Consider the following 19230-nt stretch of genomic DNA (forward strand, 5'->3'; position numbering starts at 1 on the left):
TTTTTTTCACTGTGTTGTAGGTGACACTTTCACATTGGAATTATTTAGCAAATTCTGGCTCTACATTTCAGGAGTGTTCATAGTCATAGCATGGAAACAGGCCCTTCGGCCCAACTAACCCACACTGACTAACATGTCTCATCTACACTAGTCTCACCTGCTTGTGTTTGGCCCGTATCCCTCTAAACACGTCCTTACGATGTACCTGTCCAAATGTTTCTTAAACATCACAATACTACTTGCCTCAACTACCTTATTTGGCAGCTCATTCCATACACCACCACACTTTATGTGAAAAAGTTACCGCATAGATTCCTATTTAATCTTTCCCCCCGCCTCACCTTAAACCTATGTTCTCTGTTTCTCGATTCCCCTACTCTGGGCAAGAGACTCTGTGCATCTACCTGATCTATTCCGCTCATGATTTTGTGCACCTCTATAAGATCACCCCTCATCCTCCTGTTATCCAAGGAATAGAGTCCCAGCCTGCTCAACCTCTCCCTATAGCTCAGACCCTCGAGTCCTGGCAACATCCTCGGAAATCTTCTCTGCATCCTTTCCAGCTTGACAACATTGTTCCTAGAAAATGGTGACCAGAACTGAACAGAATACTCTAAATGCGGCTTCAACAACATCTTATATAACTACAACGTGACCTCCCAACTTCTATACTCAATACTCTGACTGATGAAGGCCAATGCGCCAACAGCCTTTTTGACCAGCCTATCTACCTGTGGTGCCACTTTCAACGAACTATGTACCAGCACTCCTAGATTCTTCTACTCTATAACACTCTCCAGAGCTTTACCATTCATTGTGTAGGTCCTGCCCATGTAAGTCTTCCCAAAAGGCAAGACATCATCTTTCTCTGTATTCCATCAACTATTCCTTAGCCCAACTACCCTTTTAGACAACCATCTTCACTATCCACAACACCACCCACTTTAGTGTCATCTGCAAACTTGCTAATCATGCCGTGTACGTTCTCATCCAAATCTTTGATATAGATGACAGACAGCAATGGGCCCAATACTGAACCCTGAGGCACACCACTAGTCACAGGCCTCCAGTCTGAAAAGCAGCCTTCTACCATCACCCTCTGCTTCCTTCCATGAAGCTAATTCTCTATCTTTTTGGTCTCATTTGAGACCTTTAAATGAACTATCCTTGGGAACTAAGGAATTGTTTCAAAATGGGGGCACAGGAGACTGTGGATGCTGGAATCTTGAGCAAAACACAAAGTGCTTTTGGAACTCAGGCAGCATTTGTAGAGGGAATGATCTGAAGAAGGGCCCTGACCCAAAACATTGCCTTCCATTCCTTCAACATATGTCGCCTGACCCGCTGAGTGCCTCCAGAACTTTGTGTTTTGTTCAATAATTTGAAAAGTTTTCAGATTACACAAATATCACCAGTGGAGTAAATAGCAGGGCGACAACAACAGATTTCAGGAGAGCAGAGAAAGTGTTTAAATAAACAGTTCAGTGGCAGGTGAATTTTAATGCAGAAAAGTGTGAAATTATGTATTTCGGCAGAAAGAATGACGAGAGATAATATGAACTAAACCTTTACGTTCACAGTGAGTGTGACTTATGAAAGTGGCAGAACAAATTGGGAAATTGCTAAAAAGGCATATGAGAACTTTGACTTTTTAAATGGCTTACAGAACAAAAGCAAGGAGGTTGTGTTGAGCTATTATAATTCAGCTGTCAGCTGAAGTATTGTGGCCATTTCTTAAAGTTGTGTTTCAAGAGCAAATGTAAGGGATTAGAGATTCTTCAAATAGATGGAGTAGAATTGTACCATGGCTGTGGGACTGTGATGTTGAAGATGGCAGGGTTTTTGCAATGTTCTAGATAGATTAAAACAGATGAGATTGTGCCCTTAGAGAAAGTTGAAGGAGATTTGATAACAGACAAGGACTTCGGAGAGGTTACATACCAATGTATGTTTAGCATCTGTACCCAATCCTTTTATCTTTTACTTGGGTACCTAATATACTTCTTGTATATTAGTCAATGAAAACTAATCAGATGTATGTGGTTTACATAATAGTTGCATCTAAAATTTAAAAAAAAGACCAAGAATATGACCATTTCAGCTAATACTGAAAAATATAAAGTAGCTGATATCTCTGCCTAAATCAATTTAAAAGCTATAGTTGGAGCCAAAGAGTCATACAGCACAGAAACATGCCCTTCAGCTAACTCATCCATGCTGACCAAGATGCTCCATCAAAGCTAGTTCTACTTGCCCGCGTTTCGGCCATATCCCTCTCATACTTTTCCATCCACGGACCTGTCCATGCATCTTTTAAATGCTGTTATAGTACATGCCTCAACTACTTCCACCGGCAGCTCGTTCCATATGTCCACCACTCTCTGGGTGAAAATGTTGCCCCTCAGGTTGCTATCAAATCTTGCTACTCTCACCTTAAACCTATGTCCTCTGGCTCTTGATTCCCCATCCCTGGGTAAAAGACTCCATGCATTCATCCTATCTATTCCCCAATGATTTTATACATCTTCTATAAGATTTTCTATAAGATCACATCCTATGCTCCTGGGAATAAAGTCCTAGTCTCCCCAACCTCTCCCTAAAGTTCAGACCCTCACATCCTACTAAATCTTTGGGTACTCTTTCCAGCTTAATAATATCCTTCCTATAGCAGGTGACCAAAACTTAGCATAATTACACAAGGAACGCAAGGTGTAGAGCTTTCACAGACTTAAGTGGAATTATTACATCTGAAGGAAGAATGGCAGCTCTAGCAAGTGAGCCTGTCTCTCGTGACCTTCAAGGTGAGGTGGTGAATGTTGCTGCTTTCCTGAGAAGAACCCCCTCTCTCAGATTCTCTCCAAGATCAGCACCAGAGACTGTAAAACCTGGGTGCATGGGAAATAGCACGGATAAGAATACCTGAAACAGTAACACCCCCTTCACTGCAATGAGTTGAAAAGGATCAGAGAAGAAGCTGGTTTAAAACATTGGGAAGAGGAGTAATTATTTAAGCCCTCTGGTCCGCTCAGTTGATACATTGTTGATTTTCACCTTTGCTTCATTCACCCATCCGTACTCTAGAATCCTATCGTTCACTCCTAGCAAGGGACATGAGTTTTTCCATAGACATAGATCTCAAGAATTGGGCTCACAAATAAGAATTAACCATAAGTAGTGTGGAGATTAGATTTGTTTATTGTCATTCAGACCTTTCGGTCTGAACGAAATTTCGTTTCCCTGCAGTCATACATATAATAAAAAATGACAAAAACACACAATCAACACAAATTTAACATCCACCACAGTGAGTTCACCAAACACCTCCTCACTGTGGTGGAAGGCAAAATCTTAGAGTCTCTGTCTCTTCCCTCTTTGTTCTCCCTCTGCGCCGCGGCAATCCAGGCTCCAGATGTTGTGACCCCAGAGAGAGAATTGTATATTAATGAATAACCTTTACCACAACATCGGCAGTGGCATTGCTGAAATCTTCTAGTGACCTGAACAACTAAGGAAGTTAAGCATCTCTCAAACGTGTGACTCAGACCACAGTATATCTGTTCGTGACGCTTGTAATGTTACTGAAGTATTCATGGTTTTGAAAATTTATGCAGCTTACACTGAGACAATCAGTCAACCTTAGGTTGCACTGATTTTTTTTGCATCTTATCAAAGACTTGATCTATTTTATCGTAAGGTTGCAGAGAATGACTGAACATTTAACTCAAGCGACTGACACTTAGATTGACACTTTAGTTGGGTGTGCAGATTTGCCTCGGTAAACTGTCGGGTTACACCAGTTATACATAAGACAAACTTCCCAAGTTCTCTTTTTTTTTTTTTGTGTTTTTTTTTTGTTTATTTTATTAGAAGTTAGTACAATACAAAACAATGCAGTGGGACCTAATTTTAGGTGCCAACTATGTCATAACGTTCTCTTTAATAACTGAAATGATATATCATAAAAACCTCTGCGGTAGACTACCTAGTAAACATGCAATCAATCTCAGAAAGACAAATAAATGCACTAAACGTATCACATTTACGCAGAGGTTGCAAAATTGCCTACGTACATAAAAATGGTTATCTAGGAGAAGCTGAAAAATCAGATTGAAGTGTTCCAAAAGTGCCATCAACAGTAAGATTTATCTGGTTTCTACCCATGATTTGAACTCTGAGATAAAATTACATTTTAAAAATCACTCGTTGATTCACTTTTACTGTCTGTTGCTTATCTATGCCAATTTATACAGAAAAATGGCTGTAATATCAAACATGCAATAGCCGCACTAATTTGTCTTTGATGTGCACATTCATCTAAGTTTTTTTCTGGGCAATGATCTCATTCCTCTTCTTTTCAATAAGTAAATCAGTCTTTAGTTTAGTTTAGTTTGGAGTTACTGCAGAAGCAGGCCCTTCAGCCCACCCATTCTGTGCAGACCAGCGATCCATGCACACTAACACTATCTTGCACACACTAGGGACAATTTACAATTTTACCGAAGCCAATTAGCCTACAAACCTGTACGTCTTTGGAGTGTGGAGGAAACCAGAGCTCCCGTGGAAAAGCCAAGCAGGTCAAGGAAAAAATGTACAACCTCTGTCCAGACAACACCTGTGGTCAGGATCAGACCCGGGTCTCTGGTGCTTTAAGGCAGCAACTCCACCGCTACGAATGTCAATGTTTCATGTTAAGTTTGGCACAGTGACAGGGCTTTTACAACAGTCATATGGATGTGCTAGGCCCTGCCTACAAGATGGCCAGGAAAGCTTTGCCAACTGACATCAGACATTGCACATTGTCAAACATGTGGAGGACTTCAATGCTTCTCAACATTCCTGACATACTGTGTCAATGCTCCAGCTCTAAACTAAAACTAGAAGAGGAGGTCATCGAAATGTGGAAAATTCTTCAGGGTTTTGACAGGCTTGATGTGGGGAGGACATTACTACAGCCTGAGGTGTCTGGGACCATGGGTCACAGTTTAAGAATAAAGGCAGCACTAATTAAAATCAACATTGAACAGTCAGTTTTATTTTTCTCTTTTGTTCACTAGATGAGACCATTTATTATGCAACGTGCATTGAAAAATGCTATCAGGTTGCTTTGATGATGACAGGGAGATGCTAAATGCATTCCGTTGTCTCTGTACTGTACACGGACAATGACAATTAATGTTGAATCTGAATCTGAATCTAAAATTTATGGCAGCAAAGATGTTATGGACGCTGCATTATTCCCAGAGAATTTATGCTTCAACCAAGGATATAAAATGTTCATAGATACCAAATCGGAAAGGCATCTACCAGCACTTACAAAGCATTGGAGCTGTGGTTTCCAGATTCTGGTCTGTGTGTCGTTGGGGTGCCCACCCTCTTTATGGGGTACGGCAGAAAATGTGAAAAGACAGATGTAATAACGATTGTGTTATTCCCAGCAGATTGACCATTAGCTGCTGTTGCTGCACCTCGGTAACAGGGTCAGAAGCTGGCCACTTGTCTCTCTAAAACTTGGAAGAGCTCCTGCCTCAGCTGGATGCGGTGAAAATGAATAAGGGGCCAATGGTGCCTCTTGCCTCTGGTGTTCCTGTTGTTTCATGGGTGGCCCACAAATGATTCCTGAGCCTGAGCCTCAAGCACAGAAGTTGCTTGGCGGAACAGTTAGCCTGGCTCCTTTGATGGCTGCAGCACCATGCTGATGCCTAAGCTACTCTGAAAGCTGCAGCTGAATCTTTACATGACCTCTCCTGGATCAACATCTGTGGAATATTGCTAGTGCACTGCCTGCACACCCCAGATATTTCAAACAACTTTCTGGGATGCCTTGCAGTTCACATAAATATCAAAGCCCTTGCTTTGGTGTAGATGGTATGTACTGGCCATTATCACCAATTCTGCTGCTATTCCATACCAGTGTATACTGAGAGCTATATTGGTAAATCTGGAAGGACTTAGCTCATGGGGAGGATTAGGGAAATTCTGGTTTGGGTAAATTGCAAGTACTCACCAAATTTCAGCATGAAACCGAAAAACAGAATGAATTCCTCAACATCTTGGGCTTCTGGAAAACCTAATGTATATTGGTGAGTAGAATGTGCTTATACAGTAAATGAATATGAAAAACAGGACTCAAGTTTTAAGCAGCCTGTGAAATATTGACAAAAGTTACTGACTTGAAGTGTTAAGATGAATACTGGCAATTTGAAATGCTTGCCTGTTTCCTATCAGATTATTGCAATACTAAACCTGGCTAAAGAGTAGATTTGGATTGAAATTCTGTTGCTCTGGTAAATATTCGTGAAAGAATCGTGATGTTCAACTGAAACACTACGTAATTTCACTTTTTACTTGGTTTTATTTTCAGTGGGAAGTTAAGCATTGTAAAATGTTGGTGCTTTTGTCTGCTGTCTGATTACATGTTATATATTTAGATAATACAGTATTTGAATGAAATGGCACATGGAAGTTGCCAATATGTGTCACAATAGCAACCCTCGTTAAAAAAATATGTATATTTTGTTGCTCGTAATCGGAAGCAAGTCATTCTCAATCTGGATGACAGAATAACACAAGGGACCAAAAGAGTTAACCCTAGTTCAATTTCTTAGCTTCTGCGCATTGTTTCATGTTTGTCTGTCACCATATAATTAAAAATGATAGACAAAATTATCTTAATCACACAGAGCATATATTTGGAATGTCAGCATATTGATGTCCATGCAGATTTATGGTGTCACTTTGGAAAACCACTGCAAACTGCTCGAAATATTCTGTAATGTTTGTTTAAATAAGCCGCAGATTGCTGTCAGGGATCATGTAAATCCGTTCTGCAGATCCTGCTACATATGTTGTAATTTTTGATGAATCAAAGTAGAACAATGTTCATAGAATAATTCAGAAACTTGAAAGTTTGATAAGGTCAATTTCAATAAAAGAAAGAATAAAATTCTGTCTCCTGAAAAATAAATTTCACTGGGAGAATGTCTGAGTTCGGACTTTTGCCAATGTTAGCAACATGGTACTCATCTGCCTGAAGTGTACAGTTCACTTTTCTTTGGTGCAAAATTACTTAAATCAAATGATCTAACTACTCTGCTTGGGTAATTAATAAAATCACATACTACTAACACAATGGTAGAAAAAAACCAACTAATCAATCATAGCCAAAATGCCTGTGATCTCATTAATTCCTGCTTCTCCCTGCTCATCCCTTTGCCTCATCTCACACCAATCATTCAGCTTTGTAATTTCTTGAAAGTTATCAAATTACTTATATTATATAACATATTAATTATATAAAACCATGGGCCACAAAAGGGAAATACACTGCTGAAAACGTCTTTCCAAGTCTTGTGCAATTAAAATGAATCCAAACAATTTCAATGACCAAATGTTACCTATTATGATGTGCCTTGCGATAATGCATTCTCTACTAAAAACCGTCGGCACCCTTTCATTGTGTTTAACGTGGATGAATCTTGGCAATCTTCTACCCAAGAGTGTTGTGCTGGTTCAGTGCCTGAGTATATGCAAGACAAAGATTGATAGATGTTTGGATAGGAAGGATGTTTGCCCAGGAAAGGTGAAAGATCATCTATGCTTTTTATTGAATCAAGGAGCAGGGAGAAGGGCCAAATGTTTCTTCTGTTTTTATTGGAAAGTGAGAAAGGTGGACAGAATCCAAAGGAATGTCTGGTGGTCTGGAGACCAAGATAAATTAAATGGCATGAGTGGTGTGCTGTGAGCTGAAAGAAAATAATGAATGTTGGTGAATAACATTTAGTCATAATGCTTTAACAATTTCTCAGTTGATACTACCACCACTCACATCATCCAGTTTCTCTTGCACTCCACTCTGTGACATGTATCCCCCTTACCATCTCCACATCTCCTTTCCACCCTCCATCCCCACTAATTTTCTCTGCATCTTGTTTTGTTTCTAAGTTTTACCAATTCTGATAAAAGGCCAGCAACTTGAAATAATAATTCTGTCGCTCGCTCCATTGCAGCTTACTGATCTGCTGAGTAGTTCCATAATTTTCTGTTTGTATTTTCATAAAAACTATCATTTATTCTCAGGCTATTGATCTTATTTACATTATCTAATGGAATCTATACACAACTAAAACTCTGATCTTGTGCTCTTCCGGTTGGTGCGGTTGACTCCCTCTCTAGGGAGTGGGGAATATTGGGACCTATGGGTGAGTGGTATTGCGTTCGGGAACCAGCCCTCCCCTGTGACACTGTGCCCACCCCTCAATCTCTACCCCCCTCCTTCTCCACCCCCCCTCCCTAGCCGCACCTGCACAGTTGGGGGTTATGTGTGAGTGGATAGGGCGGGGGATGGGGTAAAAGGAGCGAATGAATAATATTAATATAATATCAAGGGGGGTTAGTGTTTGGGGGGGTGGTTAGTGTGTGTGTGGCACCGAAGGCTGCCTCGCGCCCCCGCAACCCGAGGAGCACACCGCGCATTGAGGGGACAGGACCCAATGGGTCCCCCTTGGTCTAGTATACTTATTAAAAGTCTGATCTTGTACGTGTGTATATGTGGTTGTCTTTACATCTTCGCAAAAACACTACGCAGTAACGATTACATTTTTACATATTCCGATTGACATTGTTCCCGTCGAGGCCGGGTTTCACCTTATCTGAACATTTATTTCTCGACCTATTCTCGACTCATTTCTGATTAAAAGTCTAAAAAAGGCTAAATACCTTGAATTTCAAATCGACCAGCTTCAACTGATGACGTCATAATGGCTCAGCTAGCAGGGGGAGGGCAAATTGGTATTGCAACACGCAGGGCAAGTGCAATTGGAATTTTTTTATAGAGCACTGAGGAGGGAGGCAAGGGGAATGCTGGAATCTTACGTTCGGGAACGGCTTGAGTTGGAGGACCACACCTCCCCTGGGGACTATGGGTAGGGAACGGGAGCGTTGGGGGAGCAGACCCGACGGGTCTGCATTTGGTCTAGTATATTAAAGCTCTCATCTTGTTTGTTTCTATGTCTGTCTGTCTGTCTGTCTGGCTGTGAAAGTACGCCAAAATGGTACACGGTACTACAATTTGTGACCACCTTACCATTGTCCTGTGGTGTGTTGTATCAAGTTTTGTTCTGATTGATGGTATATTTTACAAGTTATTCACATTTTAAACTTTAGAAACACCAGTTGGACAAAAATCACATCAACTTGCACTAGCAGTTAGCAGTTTATGATGTCACAATGGTCTCATTTACATAAAATACTTGCCCTGCCCGTTACAATGTTAACAAATGACAGGACTCCCAGTGCAATGAGAGATTTGTTACATTGTTGTAAGGAGAAGGAGGGAGTGGGGGAGGGGAGGAGCAGAGGGTGAGGATTGTTGTTTAATGTTATTTAAACATTGTGTTTAGTGGGGGAGTGGGATAGGGGAGGTGAGGAGTGGGGGAGCAGGGAGATAGAGAGAGGAGGGCAGTAGGGAGGGAGAGGGGTTATGGAGGGAGGGAGGGGGTGACCGAGGGTAGGGAGTGGGGGGGTGGAGGAGAAGGGAAAGAAGAGGGAGGGTGAAGAGGAAGGGGAGGGAGTGCTGGGGGATGACAGGAAATGAGCCGCGTCTGCGCAGTTGGGGGCTATGGGTGAATGGTGGAATATTGCGTTGGGTAACGGTTTACGTTGGGGGAACGAGCGAGTGGTGGAATATTTCATTGGAGGAACGGGACCCACTGGGTCCCACGGTCTTGTATTATGAAACTATCATCTTGTTTGTTTGTTTGTTTGTATGTATGTATGTGTTCCCGAAACTCCGCCAAAACGGAGCATGATAGCACTACAATTTTTGGCCCACCTTACTCACCATTGTCCTGTGATGTAAATAAAACAAGTTTCATTCAGATTTATGGTATATTTGCAAGTTATACACATTTTAAACTTTACAACAAACATTTTCCACTTTCCCTGCCAGTCAGCCGCGTTCGACATCACATTGACGTCACAATGGAATCCCAAATTTCTTTTTTTTTAAATCGCGATTTTCATCAGCATTGATTTTATTCTTTAAAAAAAAATCAGTTTGCAAGAGACAAGAGTGTTTTATTGTCATATGTCCTGGATGGGACAATGTTATTCTTACTTGCTGCAGCACACAGAATATGTGAATATGTAAACATAGTACATAACGGGGGAAGTTGAAAAAAAAGTTCAATAAATGACAAATATCGTACAATAATAATACAGACTTTTGCAGTTCAGAGCTCAGAGCTTATTCGTTGTTGTAGGGTTGATGGCTGTAGGGAAGACGCTATTCCTGACGTTACAGTTTTCAGGCTCCTGTACCTGTTTCCTGATAGCAATGGTGAAATGAGTGTGTGGCCAGTATGGTGTGGGTCTTTGATGATTTTGGCTGCCTTTTTGAGGCAGCGACTACAATAGATCCCTTCGACGGTGGGGAGGTCAAAGCCGGTGATGGACTTGGCAGTGGTCACAACTTTTTGTAGTCTTTTTCGCTCCTGGACGTTCAAATTGCCGAACCAGGCCACGATGCAACCAGTCAGATTCTTCCGTTTTCATTGACAGCTAACATTGTCTTTAGGTTATTTTAAAGAAAAAACGCGATGTTCATTGAGAATTGCGATTTTCATTGTGGGGGAATGGGATAGGGGGGAAGTGAGGATTGGGGAGCAGTGGGATAGAGGGAGAGGAAGGGGGTAGGGAGGGGAGAGGGATTATGGAGGGAGGGAGTGACTTGGGGTAGGGGAAAGGAGAGGGAGAGGTGAGGGAGGGAGTGGGGATGGGGAGGAGGAGAGGGGAAAGAAGAGGGAGGCTGAAGTGGAGGGTGCTGGGGGATGAGGGGAATGGAGTAGGATAGGGGTAGGAAAATGGATGGCGACGTAATGGAGATGGGGAGGAGGGGAGGGAAGGGGTGATGGAAAGAAACAGGAGGGTTGGTGGAGGGTGGGGAGAGGGAGGATAATGGAGGAAGGGAATGGGGGGCTGAAGAGGGAGAGTGAGATGCATTCACATTTATCTTATATTTTACAAGTTATTGCCATTTTGAACTTTAAATACGTTGCAGTCGCTCTCCCACCTGCTGGCCGGGCCTGCGCATTTGGGGGAGGTTTGCCGTGACCCGCGTCACAACGGGGATCTCTGGCGTCACAACGGGAACCCATCAGCCGTGCCTGTGCAGTTGGGGGCTATTGGTCAGTGGTGGAATATTGCGTTGTGGGACGGGGCCCAACGGGTCCACACTTGGTCTAGTAGTATATAATACTTTATTGTGCTCCAAGCCATCTGTAATTACTTAATGTTATAGGTTACTTGAACCAAGTTGGAATATATATTGGTGATTGAATTTCATTGTTATTGAACTATTTAATGCCTGGAAGCATTTTATTACATTAGAGGACCAAACGTATAAATGTCACCTGGTATGTTCAAGTAGAATCTATTAAATGAGATTTCAATGAATGCTGTTCATTGAGTAACAAGGTTGACAAGATTCTTTTACAGCAGAAAAATAGTGACTCTATCGAATGCTAATATTGTTTAAGAAGGAACTGCAGATGCTGGAAAATCAAAGGTACACAAAAATGCTGGAGAAACTCAGCGGGTGCAGCAGCATCTATGGAGCGAAGGAAATAGGCAACGTTTCGGGCCGAAACATTGCCTATTTCCTTCGCTCCATAGATGCTGCTGCACCCGCTGAGTTTCTCCAGCATTTTTGTGTACCTAATGCTAATATTGTATTGTTTAGCGTAAGACAAAAATACTTGGACTACCTTCATTTAATAAAGAGCTAAAGAATTAAAGCTGAACTGTATTTGCAGGGCTTCAGAAGAACTAACCATTTGCTGCAAAGTAAAATATTCATTCTTTTCAATAAATGTGTTATTTTTAATGAGGAATGTTTCCGAATTGTTAAAGATATTATTTGCTCCTGTCGTGTCCATGATGCTGTTGTTGTAAGTCGGAAGCTATTTAAACTACATTCTGTTTTCACATTGAATGGTGTGAACAGATAACACACTAAATGATAAAATGACCTCTATTGTGCTAGATTTACATAATCTCCTTGCAGCCACTTGGTTAAATGCTCCAATTGGCCACCTTGCTTTCATCAAGTGTCTGTTTTTAATAGGTGGCTGCCCCCAGCCTCCTCAGCTCAGCAGAATCGTACAGACGAGGGTGACACGCACTCATTCTACCTGCCAGGATGACTCACACACCATATGTCTCCTCTGCATCTCAACTTGTACGGCTGTGGGGAAATGCTGTGCTTCAGCGGGGGAGTGATAGTGTGGGCTTCGCTTCTCAACTGACACATGCAGTGTAATTGTTTCTTTGATGTAATTCATCAGCTAAAAAATATTCCACATGATGACTACAAATGTTTGACTTTATTTATCAATTTATCCCTGTTTACTTTCTCATTGACAGGAAGTACATGCCATGCCAGCACACTTCCTGCATTTTTGCGGACACCTACTCTGATGATGCAGCCATCACTTGATTTTAAATCATTTATACCTTTTCCAATGGATACTGGCTCTGCTGTTGGACTTTTCCCAAATTTCAACACGGTGAGTAGAAATTGAAATGCATTTGTTTTCTCTCTGCCTCTCTCAGACTGATTCACATGTTGGTATCCAGCAGATGGAGCTTTTTTTGTAGACAGATTCTAAATCCTAAGGTACAAATAATAAAACATGCTTCCAAAATGTTAGTTGATTTTATTTCACATGAATTCAGTTGACTTGCAGTGCTCATCCGTGCAACCAGTTCTTCTGGATCCTATTAACCCACTATATTGCAATGTAGTTGTGGTTATGCAGCATCAAACTCCCAACAACTGTGAGCTGCTCACGCTGTGAAAATGTTTGTGCCGTTGCTCCGATTTCAGAGGAACTAAAAGAGCAGCAGAGTAGGAGAGTATTGATTATGAATCAAAAGAAAGAAACACAATTTTGGTAGGTTTATGACACAGTTGTTTTCATTTTTGCCATAAATATCAATTTCATATGCATCTCAGCAGTAAGAGGACGTTTTTCTATTTTTGCTCAGAAAAATATTAACAATATTTAAAGTGTTTTATGTTTGAAATTTTTCTTTGATAATTGGACTACACAATCAGCATCCGTAAGCTCGTAAAAGATCATTACTGGAGAACTTTTAAATAAAAAGTGATGAAATAGATGTCGTTTTGTGGCTGTTTTCTCTTGTGATAAGCTCCCCCTTTTGACATGCTTTATACTGGTAAGCCTCAATTGTTTCTGGCCCATAAATCTTTAAGCTTACTGAGCTGCTTTGAAAAAAACATTACAGCACAACTAGCCTAAGCTTTGGGTTTATTAGGAATGCATGGAAGACATTTTAGTTATCACCAATTCAGCTTAATTATAAATAACTTTATGTGCAGGGTCTTGTAAGCTCTGAAAAATACAACTGACCAGATTTAAACCGTCCTAATTAATACCGTGTTTTACAAAGTTATGGGATGAAAATAAAACATTCATGCATCGGAAGTATAATGATATACAATGCAAAACATCTCTCATTATAGAGAAAATACAGATAACATATATAGCAGTTAGACTGAAGATTGAGCATCATGTGTGTGTCTATAATCAATAAGGAATTGTGTTATCACCAGGAGCAGACTGTGGGTGTTTGAAATGTAGCCATGTGGTTAACAACATTAATTCTTTTAGCAAATTAATCTAGTGTGAAAAGAGATTGTAGCAGGGGATTTCTGGTCTGCTGTAAATTATGCTGTTGTTAATGCCACGAATTTTCAGCCAAGGTTGATTCTGCGTGTCTCTTAAATGATTTACAATCTTTCTATACTTTCATATACTTAAATTGAAATTTGCAAACTGAAACCAAGAGTATTTCATCCTTTTGAGTAATCTTTATCAGGTGTTCTTGTTGGAAATATAGAGAATTCTGTTTTAATGCCATTTAATAGCATTTGAATAAAAAATTCATGATTTGATGCTGAAGACAAATATGTGGCCCCTTTTGACTAATATGCATGGTGAAGATACAAAGTCTATGGTGTGTCTGAATGGCATTGGATGTGGGGTCACCTCTAAGCATATATTTTTATCAATGGATACAGTTTCACATCTGACATATTACTGCTATGATGAAAGGAAGCAAGTGTTCCAAAGGACATTTAGGAATCTTTTATCTCCAGATGTATTCATTGGACTTCCAGTAATATCAAAATTTAAAATAATAGTGGGCATTAATTATCTCTAAAAACACACCACACCAGTGCCTTAACCAGAAGCACTATTTGGCAAAAGTCAACTTGTATGTATTAATGTTTTCATACTTAGTGTAGATTTTCTATCACATGAAATGGAAATGGAAAGGGTAATGGAAATCTCACAGGAAACACAAAAATATCTCCTTGCTGTTTTATCAAGTGGGCAGTATTTTTTTTAAGTTTGCAGGGTTTGCTGCATGTATCTTATTTTAATTAATGTGCGCCTGAAGCTATGATTTGTCTTTCATTTGTCATCATACATACTTGGGTTGTTTCCAAAGTTAGCATTGCCGTTCAAGAATGTTTAATTGTCATATATACTGAAACGGAACTATGAAATTCTTACTTGTAGCAGCATACCAGGTCTGTAAACATAGTACTCAATAGATAATGTAATAAACAAACCAAAAAAGATGTTCAATAAATCTAATAAATGTACAGGCATTTCAACGCACTAGGGCTGATTAGGGATAGTCAGCATGGGTTTGTACGTGGGAAGTTGTGTCACACGAGGTTTTTAAAGACGTGACCAAAAACGTCGATGAGGGCAGAGCTGTAGATATTGTATATATGGACTCCAGCAAAGTATTCAACAAGGTTCCGCATGGTATGCTGCTCTGGAAGGTTAGATCGTATGGAATCCAAGGAGAGAAAGCTGAATGGACAGCAAATTGGCTTCATGGAAGGAAACAGTGGGTGATGGTGGAAGGTTGCTTCTCAGACTGGAGGCCTGTGACCAGTGGTGCGCCCCAGGATTCCGTGCTGGGCCCGTTACTGTTTATCATCCACGTCAATGATTTGGACATGAACATACAAAGCAAGTTTGCAGATGATGTATAAGTGGGTGGTTTTGCAGATAGTGAAGATGGTTGTGAAAAATTGCAACAGGATATTGATCAATTGGCCAGGTGGACTGAGAAACAGTTGATAGGAATTTAGGCGTTGCATTTTGGGAAGTCTAACATGGGCAGGACCGACACAGTGAATGGTAGGGGTCTGGGGAGTGTTGTAGAGCAGAGGGATCTTGGAGTGCAGGTGTACGGTTCCTTGATGGTGGATTCGCAGGTAGACAGGGTGGTCAAAAATTGGCCTTCATCAGTCAGAGTATTGTATAGAAGTTGGGAGGTCATGTTGCAGTTGTATAAGGCTTTAGTGAGGTTACATTTAGTGTATTGTGTTCAGTTCTAGGCACCATGTTATATGGAAGATGTTGTCAAGCTGGAAAGTGTACAGAGAAGATTGACAAGGATGTTGCCAGGGCTAGAAGGTCTGAGCTACAGGGAGAGGTTGAGCAAGCTGGAACTATATTCCTTGGTGCGCAGGAGGATGAGGGGCGATCTTATAGAGGTGTATAAAATCATGAGGAATAGATCAGGTAAATGCACAGAGTCTCTTGCCTAGAGTAGATGAATCGAGGACTGGAGAACATAGGTTTAAGGTGAAGGGGAAAAGATTTAATAGGAATCTGAGGGATAACCTTTTCACACAAAAGGTAGTGGGTGTATGGAACAAGCTGCCAGAGGAGGTAGTTGAGGCAGGGACTCTCTTAACATTTAAGAAACAGTACATGGATAGGACAAGTTTGGAGGGATATAGACCAAACACGGGCAGGTGGAACTAGTGTAGTTCGGACATGTTGGCCAGTGTGAGCAAGTTGGGCCAAAGGACTTGTTTCCACACTGTACCACTCTATGACTCTATGACTTGAAATATAGAAACCCCATATTAGTGCAAAACAAAACAAATGGCCAAAGTCCCTCGAGCAACCAATGTTGATGGTTTGCAGTTTAGTCTTTTGGCTGGGTAACAACAGCATGCCAAACAGCAGCTCAGCTAATTCTGCAGTCAGCTTTATAAAGCCAGTATGACCTTGGCACTGGGATGCTAGACAGCATTCGATAGACAACAATATGTTCTAAAAAAAGTAAAGACTACATTCTGAAACGTCACCTATTCCCTTTTCTCCAGAGGTGCTGTCTGACCCACTGAGTTACTCCAGCTTTTTGTGTCAATCAACAATAATATTGGTTTATTATTTTCACGTGTACTGAGATGTGTAATGAAAACCTTGTTTATGTATTAACTAGTCAAATGGAGGTACAGTGTGGAAACACGGATTTTTAGCCCAACTTCCCCACGTTGACCAACATGTCCCAGCTACACTAATCCCACCAGCCCGCACTTGGCCCATAACCCTCTAGACCTTTTCTAGACAAGTATCTATCCAAATGTCTCTTCAACATTATGATAGTACTGCTGGTTCTACTGGTGAAGGTATTCCCATGTGTTGTTGAGTAAAGGAGTTTCAGGGTTTAGAACCAGCAATGTTTTTCCCAGTTAGGATGGTGTACAACTAGTAAGCAAACTAGTAAGCGTGTTCACATGCACTTACTGACCTTGTCCTTGATGATAAAGGTCACAGGATTGAACGGTTCTGTCAGAGTAACCTGGATGAATAACTGCAGTAAAGTTTGTACTGCAGCTACCACATCCTATTTGTAAAGGGAATTAAGGTTCATGGGCTATTAGTCAAGCAGTCAGCTTGATCCAGATCATTCTGATCTTTTTGTGAGTCTTTGGGGCTGTATTCAAACCAGCAATCATGCTCCTGGTAAATGGTGCATAGAAACATAGAAAAATAGGTATAGGAGTAGGCCATTCGGCTGTTCGAACCAACACTGCCATTTACTATGATCATGGCTGATCATCTAAATTTTGTACCCCGTTCCTGCATTTTCTCCATATCCCTTGATTCCTTCAGCCCAAAGAGCTAAATCTAACTCTCTCCTGAAAGCATCCAGTGAATTGGCCTCCACTGCCTTCTGTGGCAGAGAATTCCACAGATTTACAACTCTCTGGGTGAAGATGTTTTCCCTCATCTCAGTCCTAGTGGCCTATCCCTTATTCTTAAACTGTGACCCCTGGTTCTGGACTCCCCCACCATAGGGAACATTTTTCCTGCATCTAACCTGTCCAATCCTTTAAAAATTGTATATGTTTCTATAAGAGACCCACTCATCCTTCTAAATTAATACAAGCCCAGTCGACCCATTCCTTCATCATATGTCAGTCCTACCATTCCGGGAATTAACCTGGTGAACCTACGCTGCACTCCATCAATAGCAATAATATCCTTCCTCAAATTAGGAGACCAAAATTGTACACAATACTCCAGGTGCGGTCTCTCCAGGGTCCTGTACAACTGCAGTTGGACCTCCTTGCTCCTAAACTCAAATTCTCTCGAAATGAAGGCCATGAGCTTTCTTCCCAGCCAGCTGTACCTGCATGCTTACTTTCAGTGACTGATGTACAAGCACACCCAGGTCTCGTTGCACCTCCCCTTTTCCTAATCTGACACAATTCAGATAATAATCTGCCTTCCTGTTCTTGCCACCAAAGTGGATAACCTCATATTTATCCACATTATACTGAATCTGCCATGCATCTGCCCACTCACCCAACCTATCCAAGTCACCCTGCAGCCTCACAGCATCCTCATCGCAGCTCACACTGCCACCCAGCTTTGTGTCCTCCGCAAACTTGTAGATGTCACATTTAATTCCCTCGTTTTAAATGGTTAATATATTTTGTAAATAACTGTGGTCTCAGCACCGAGCCTTGCAGCACCCCACTAGTCACTGCCTGCCATTCTGAAAAGGACCCGTTAATTCCTACTCTTTGCTTCCTGTCTGCCAACCAGTTCTTTATCCATGTCAATACCCTATCCCCAATACCATGTGCTCTAATTTTGGTGATTGGGGACACGTTCAGACAATTGACTTAATCAGATGTTAGGAGGACTTTGAATCATTCTCATTCCAAATAATCCATAGCAGAAAACGGGGGGGGGGGGGGGGGGGGGGGGGGTTAGAATTGTACTGAATACAGCTTCCAACACTGTTTAAAGCAAATTCAATACATAATGAAACAGCAGAGCTTTAATTTTAAATTCAAATAAAAAAATCTTGTTAGCAAACAGGCCTACACTAATAGTGCCTAACAACATCTCAGGAATATGCTATTTATGTGTCATCTTGTCTCAGCGATAGAAATGTGCTCATAAACCTAGTGCTGTTTCGAAATTGCATCAAAGCAGGTATTTTTTGTGTGTAATTACAACTGCTGTCTTGATTGTTCCATTAGATACTCTGGCTGGACAATCTGTCTCAAAGCATACAGAAACCTAAGAGACTGAATTAGTTTCCTTGCCCTCTTTCTTGTTTTAAACTGGAGTGCAGAGAGGATTTACGACATTGTTGAGGGACTGAGCTCCAGGGAGAGGATGGGCAGTCTGACACTATTTCTTGGAGTGCACAAGGCTGAGGGGTGAGCTTATGGGAGGTGTATAAAATCATGAGGGGAATAGATAAGGTGGATGCACAGAGGCTTTTACCCTGGGTGGGGGAATCAAGAAACAGAGGACATAGTTTTAAAGTGAGAAGAGCAAGATTTAATACAAACCTGAAGAGGAACTTTTTCACTTAGATGGTGATGGGTATATGGAACAAGTTGCTCGAGGCAGATATTATAAAAACATTTACAATACACTTGGACAGGTACATGAACGGTTTCGAGAGATATGGGCCAAACATGGGTCAGCATGGATATTATATGAATTTTTAAAAATTAAGTATGTTTATGTTTATTTGTGTTAGTTTATGAACAGTTTATTTATGTATGTTTTTGTTAGTTTATGAAAAGTTTATGTGTGTTTGCCTTTATTTGCTTCAGTTTTGAACAAGCAGTTTGAATTCAGTTTTGTTTTGCGTTGTCAATAAACTTGGGAAAAACTTAAGTTATTTTTTGCTTAAACCAGTTATCAGAAAAATATATTATGTTTGCCTTATGAACTTTATGAAAGAGAAAGAAAGAGATTAATAAAGATTTTTAATAATTTTTATGTTGGGGTTCCCTGAGACATGAAAATTATTTCAAGGGTTCCGCAAAGGTAAAAAGGTTGAGAAACGCTGATCTAG

General features: G+C 40.9%; 1 protein-coding gene across 4 annotated transcripts in view; it reads left to right on the plus strand.

Moving 5' to 3' along the window:
* The window catches only part of znf385b (zinc finger protein 385B), a 263021-nt gene that overhangs the window by 145145 nt on the left and 98646 nt on the right, over positions 1-19230 (plus strand). For 3 of the 4 annotated variants that reach the window (XM_033023838.1, XM_033023839.1, XM_033023837.1), the window contains exon 2: positions 12421-12563. In XM_033023838.1, coding sequence (XP_032879729.1) covers positions 12421-12563 — 143 coding nt within the window. Of the gene's footprint in view, positions 1-12174; positions 12313-12420; positions 12564-19230 lie in introns of those variants that run through there. The other variant, XM_033023840.1, reaches the window with a different exon arrangement.

This window comes from Amblyraja radiata, chromosome 7 (assembly GCF_010909765.2).
Source record: "Amblyraja radiata isolate CabotCenter1 chromosome 7, sAmbRad1.1.pri, whole genome shotgun sequence".
Lineage (NCBI taxonomy): Eukaryota > Metazoa > Chordata > Chondrichthyes > Rajiformes > Rajidae > Amblyraja > Amblyraja radiata.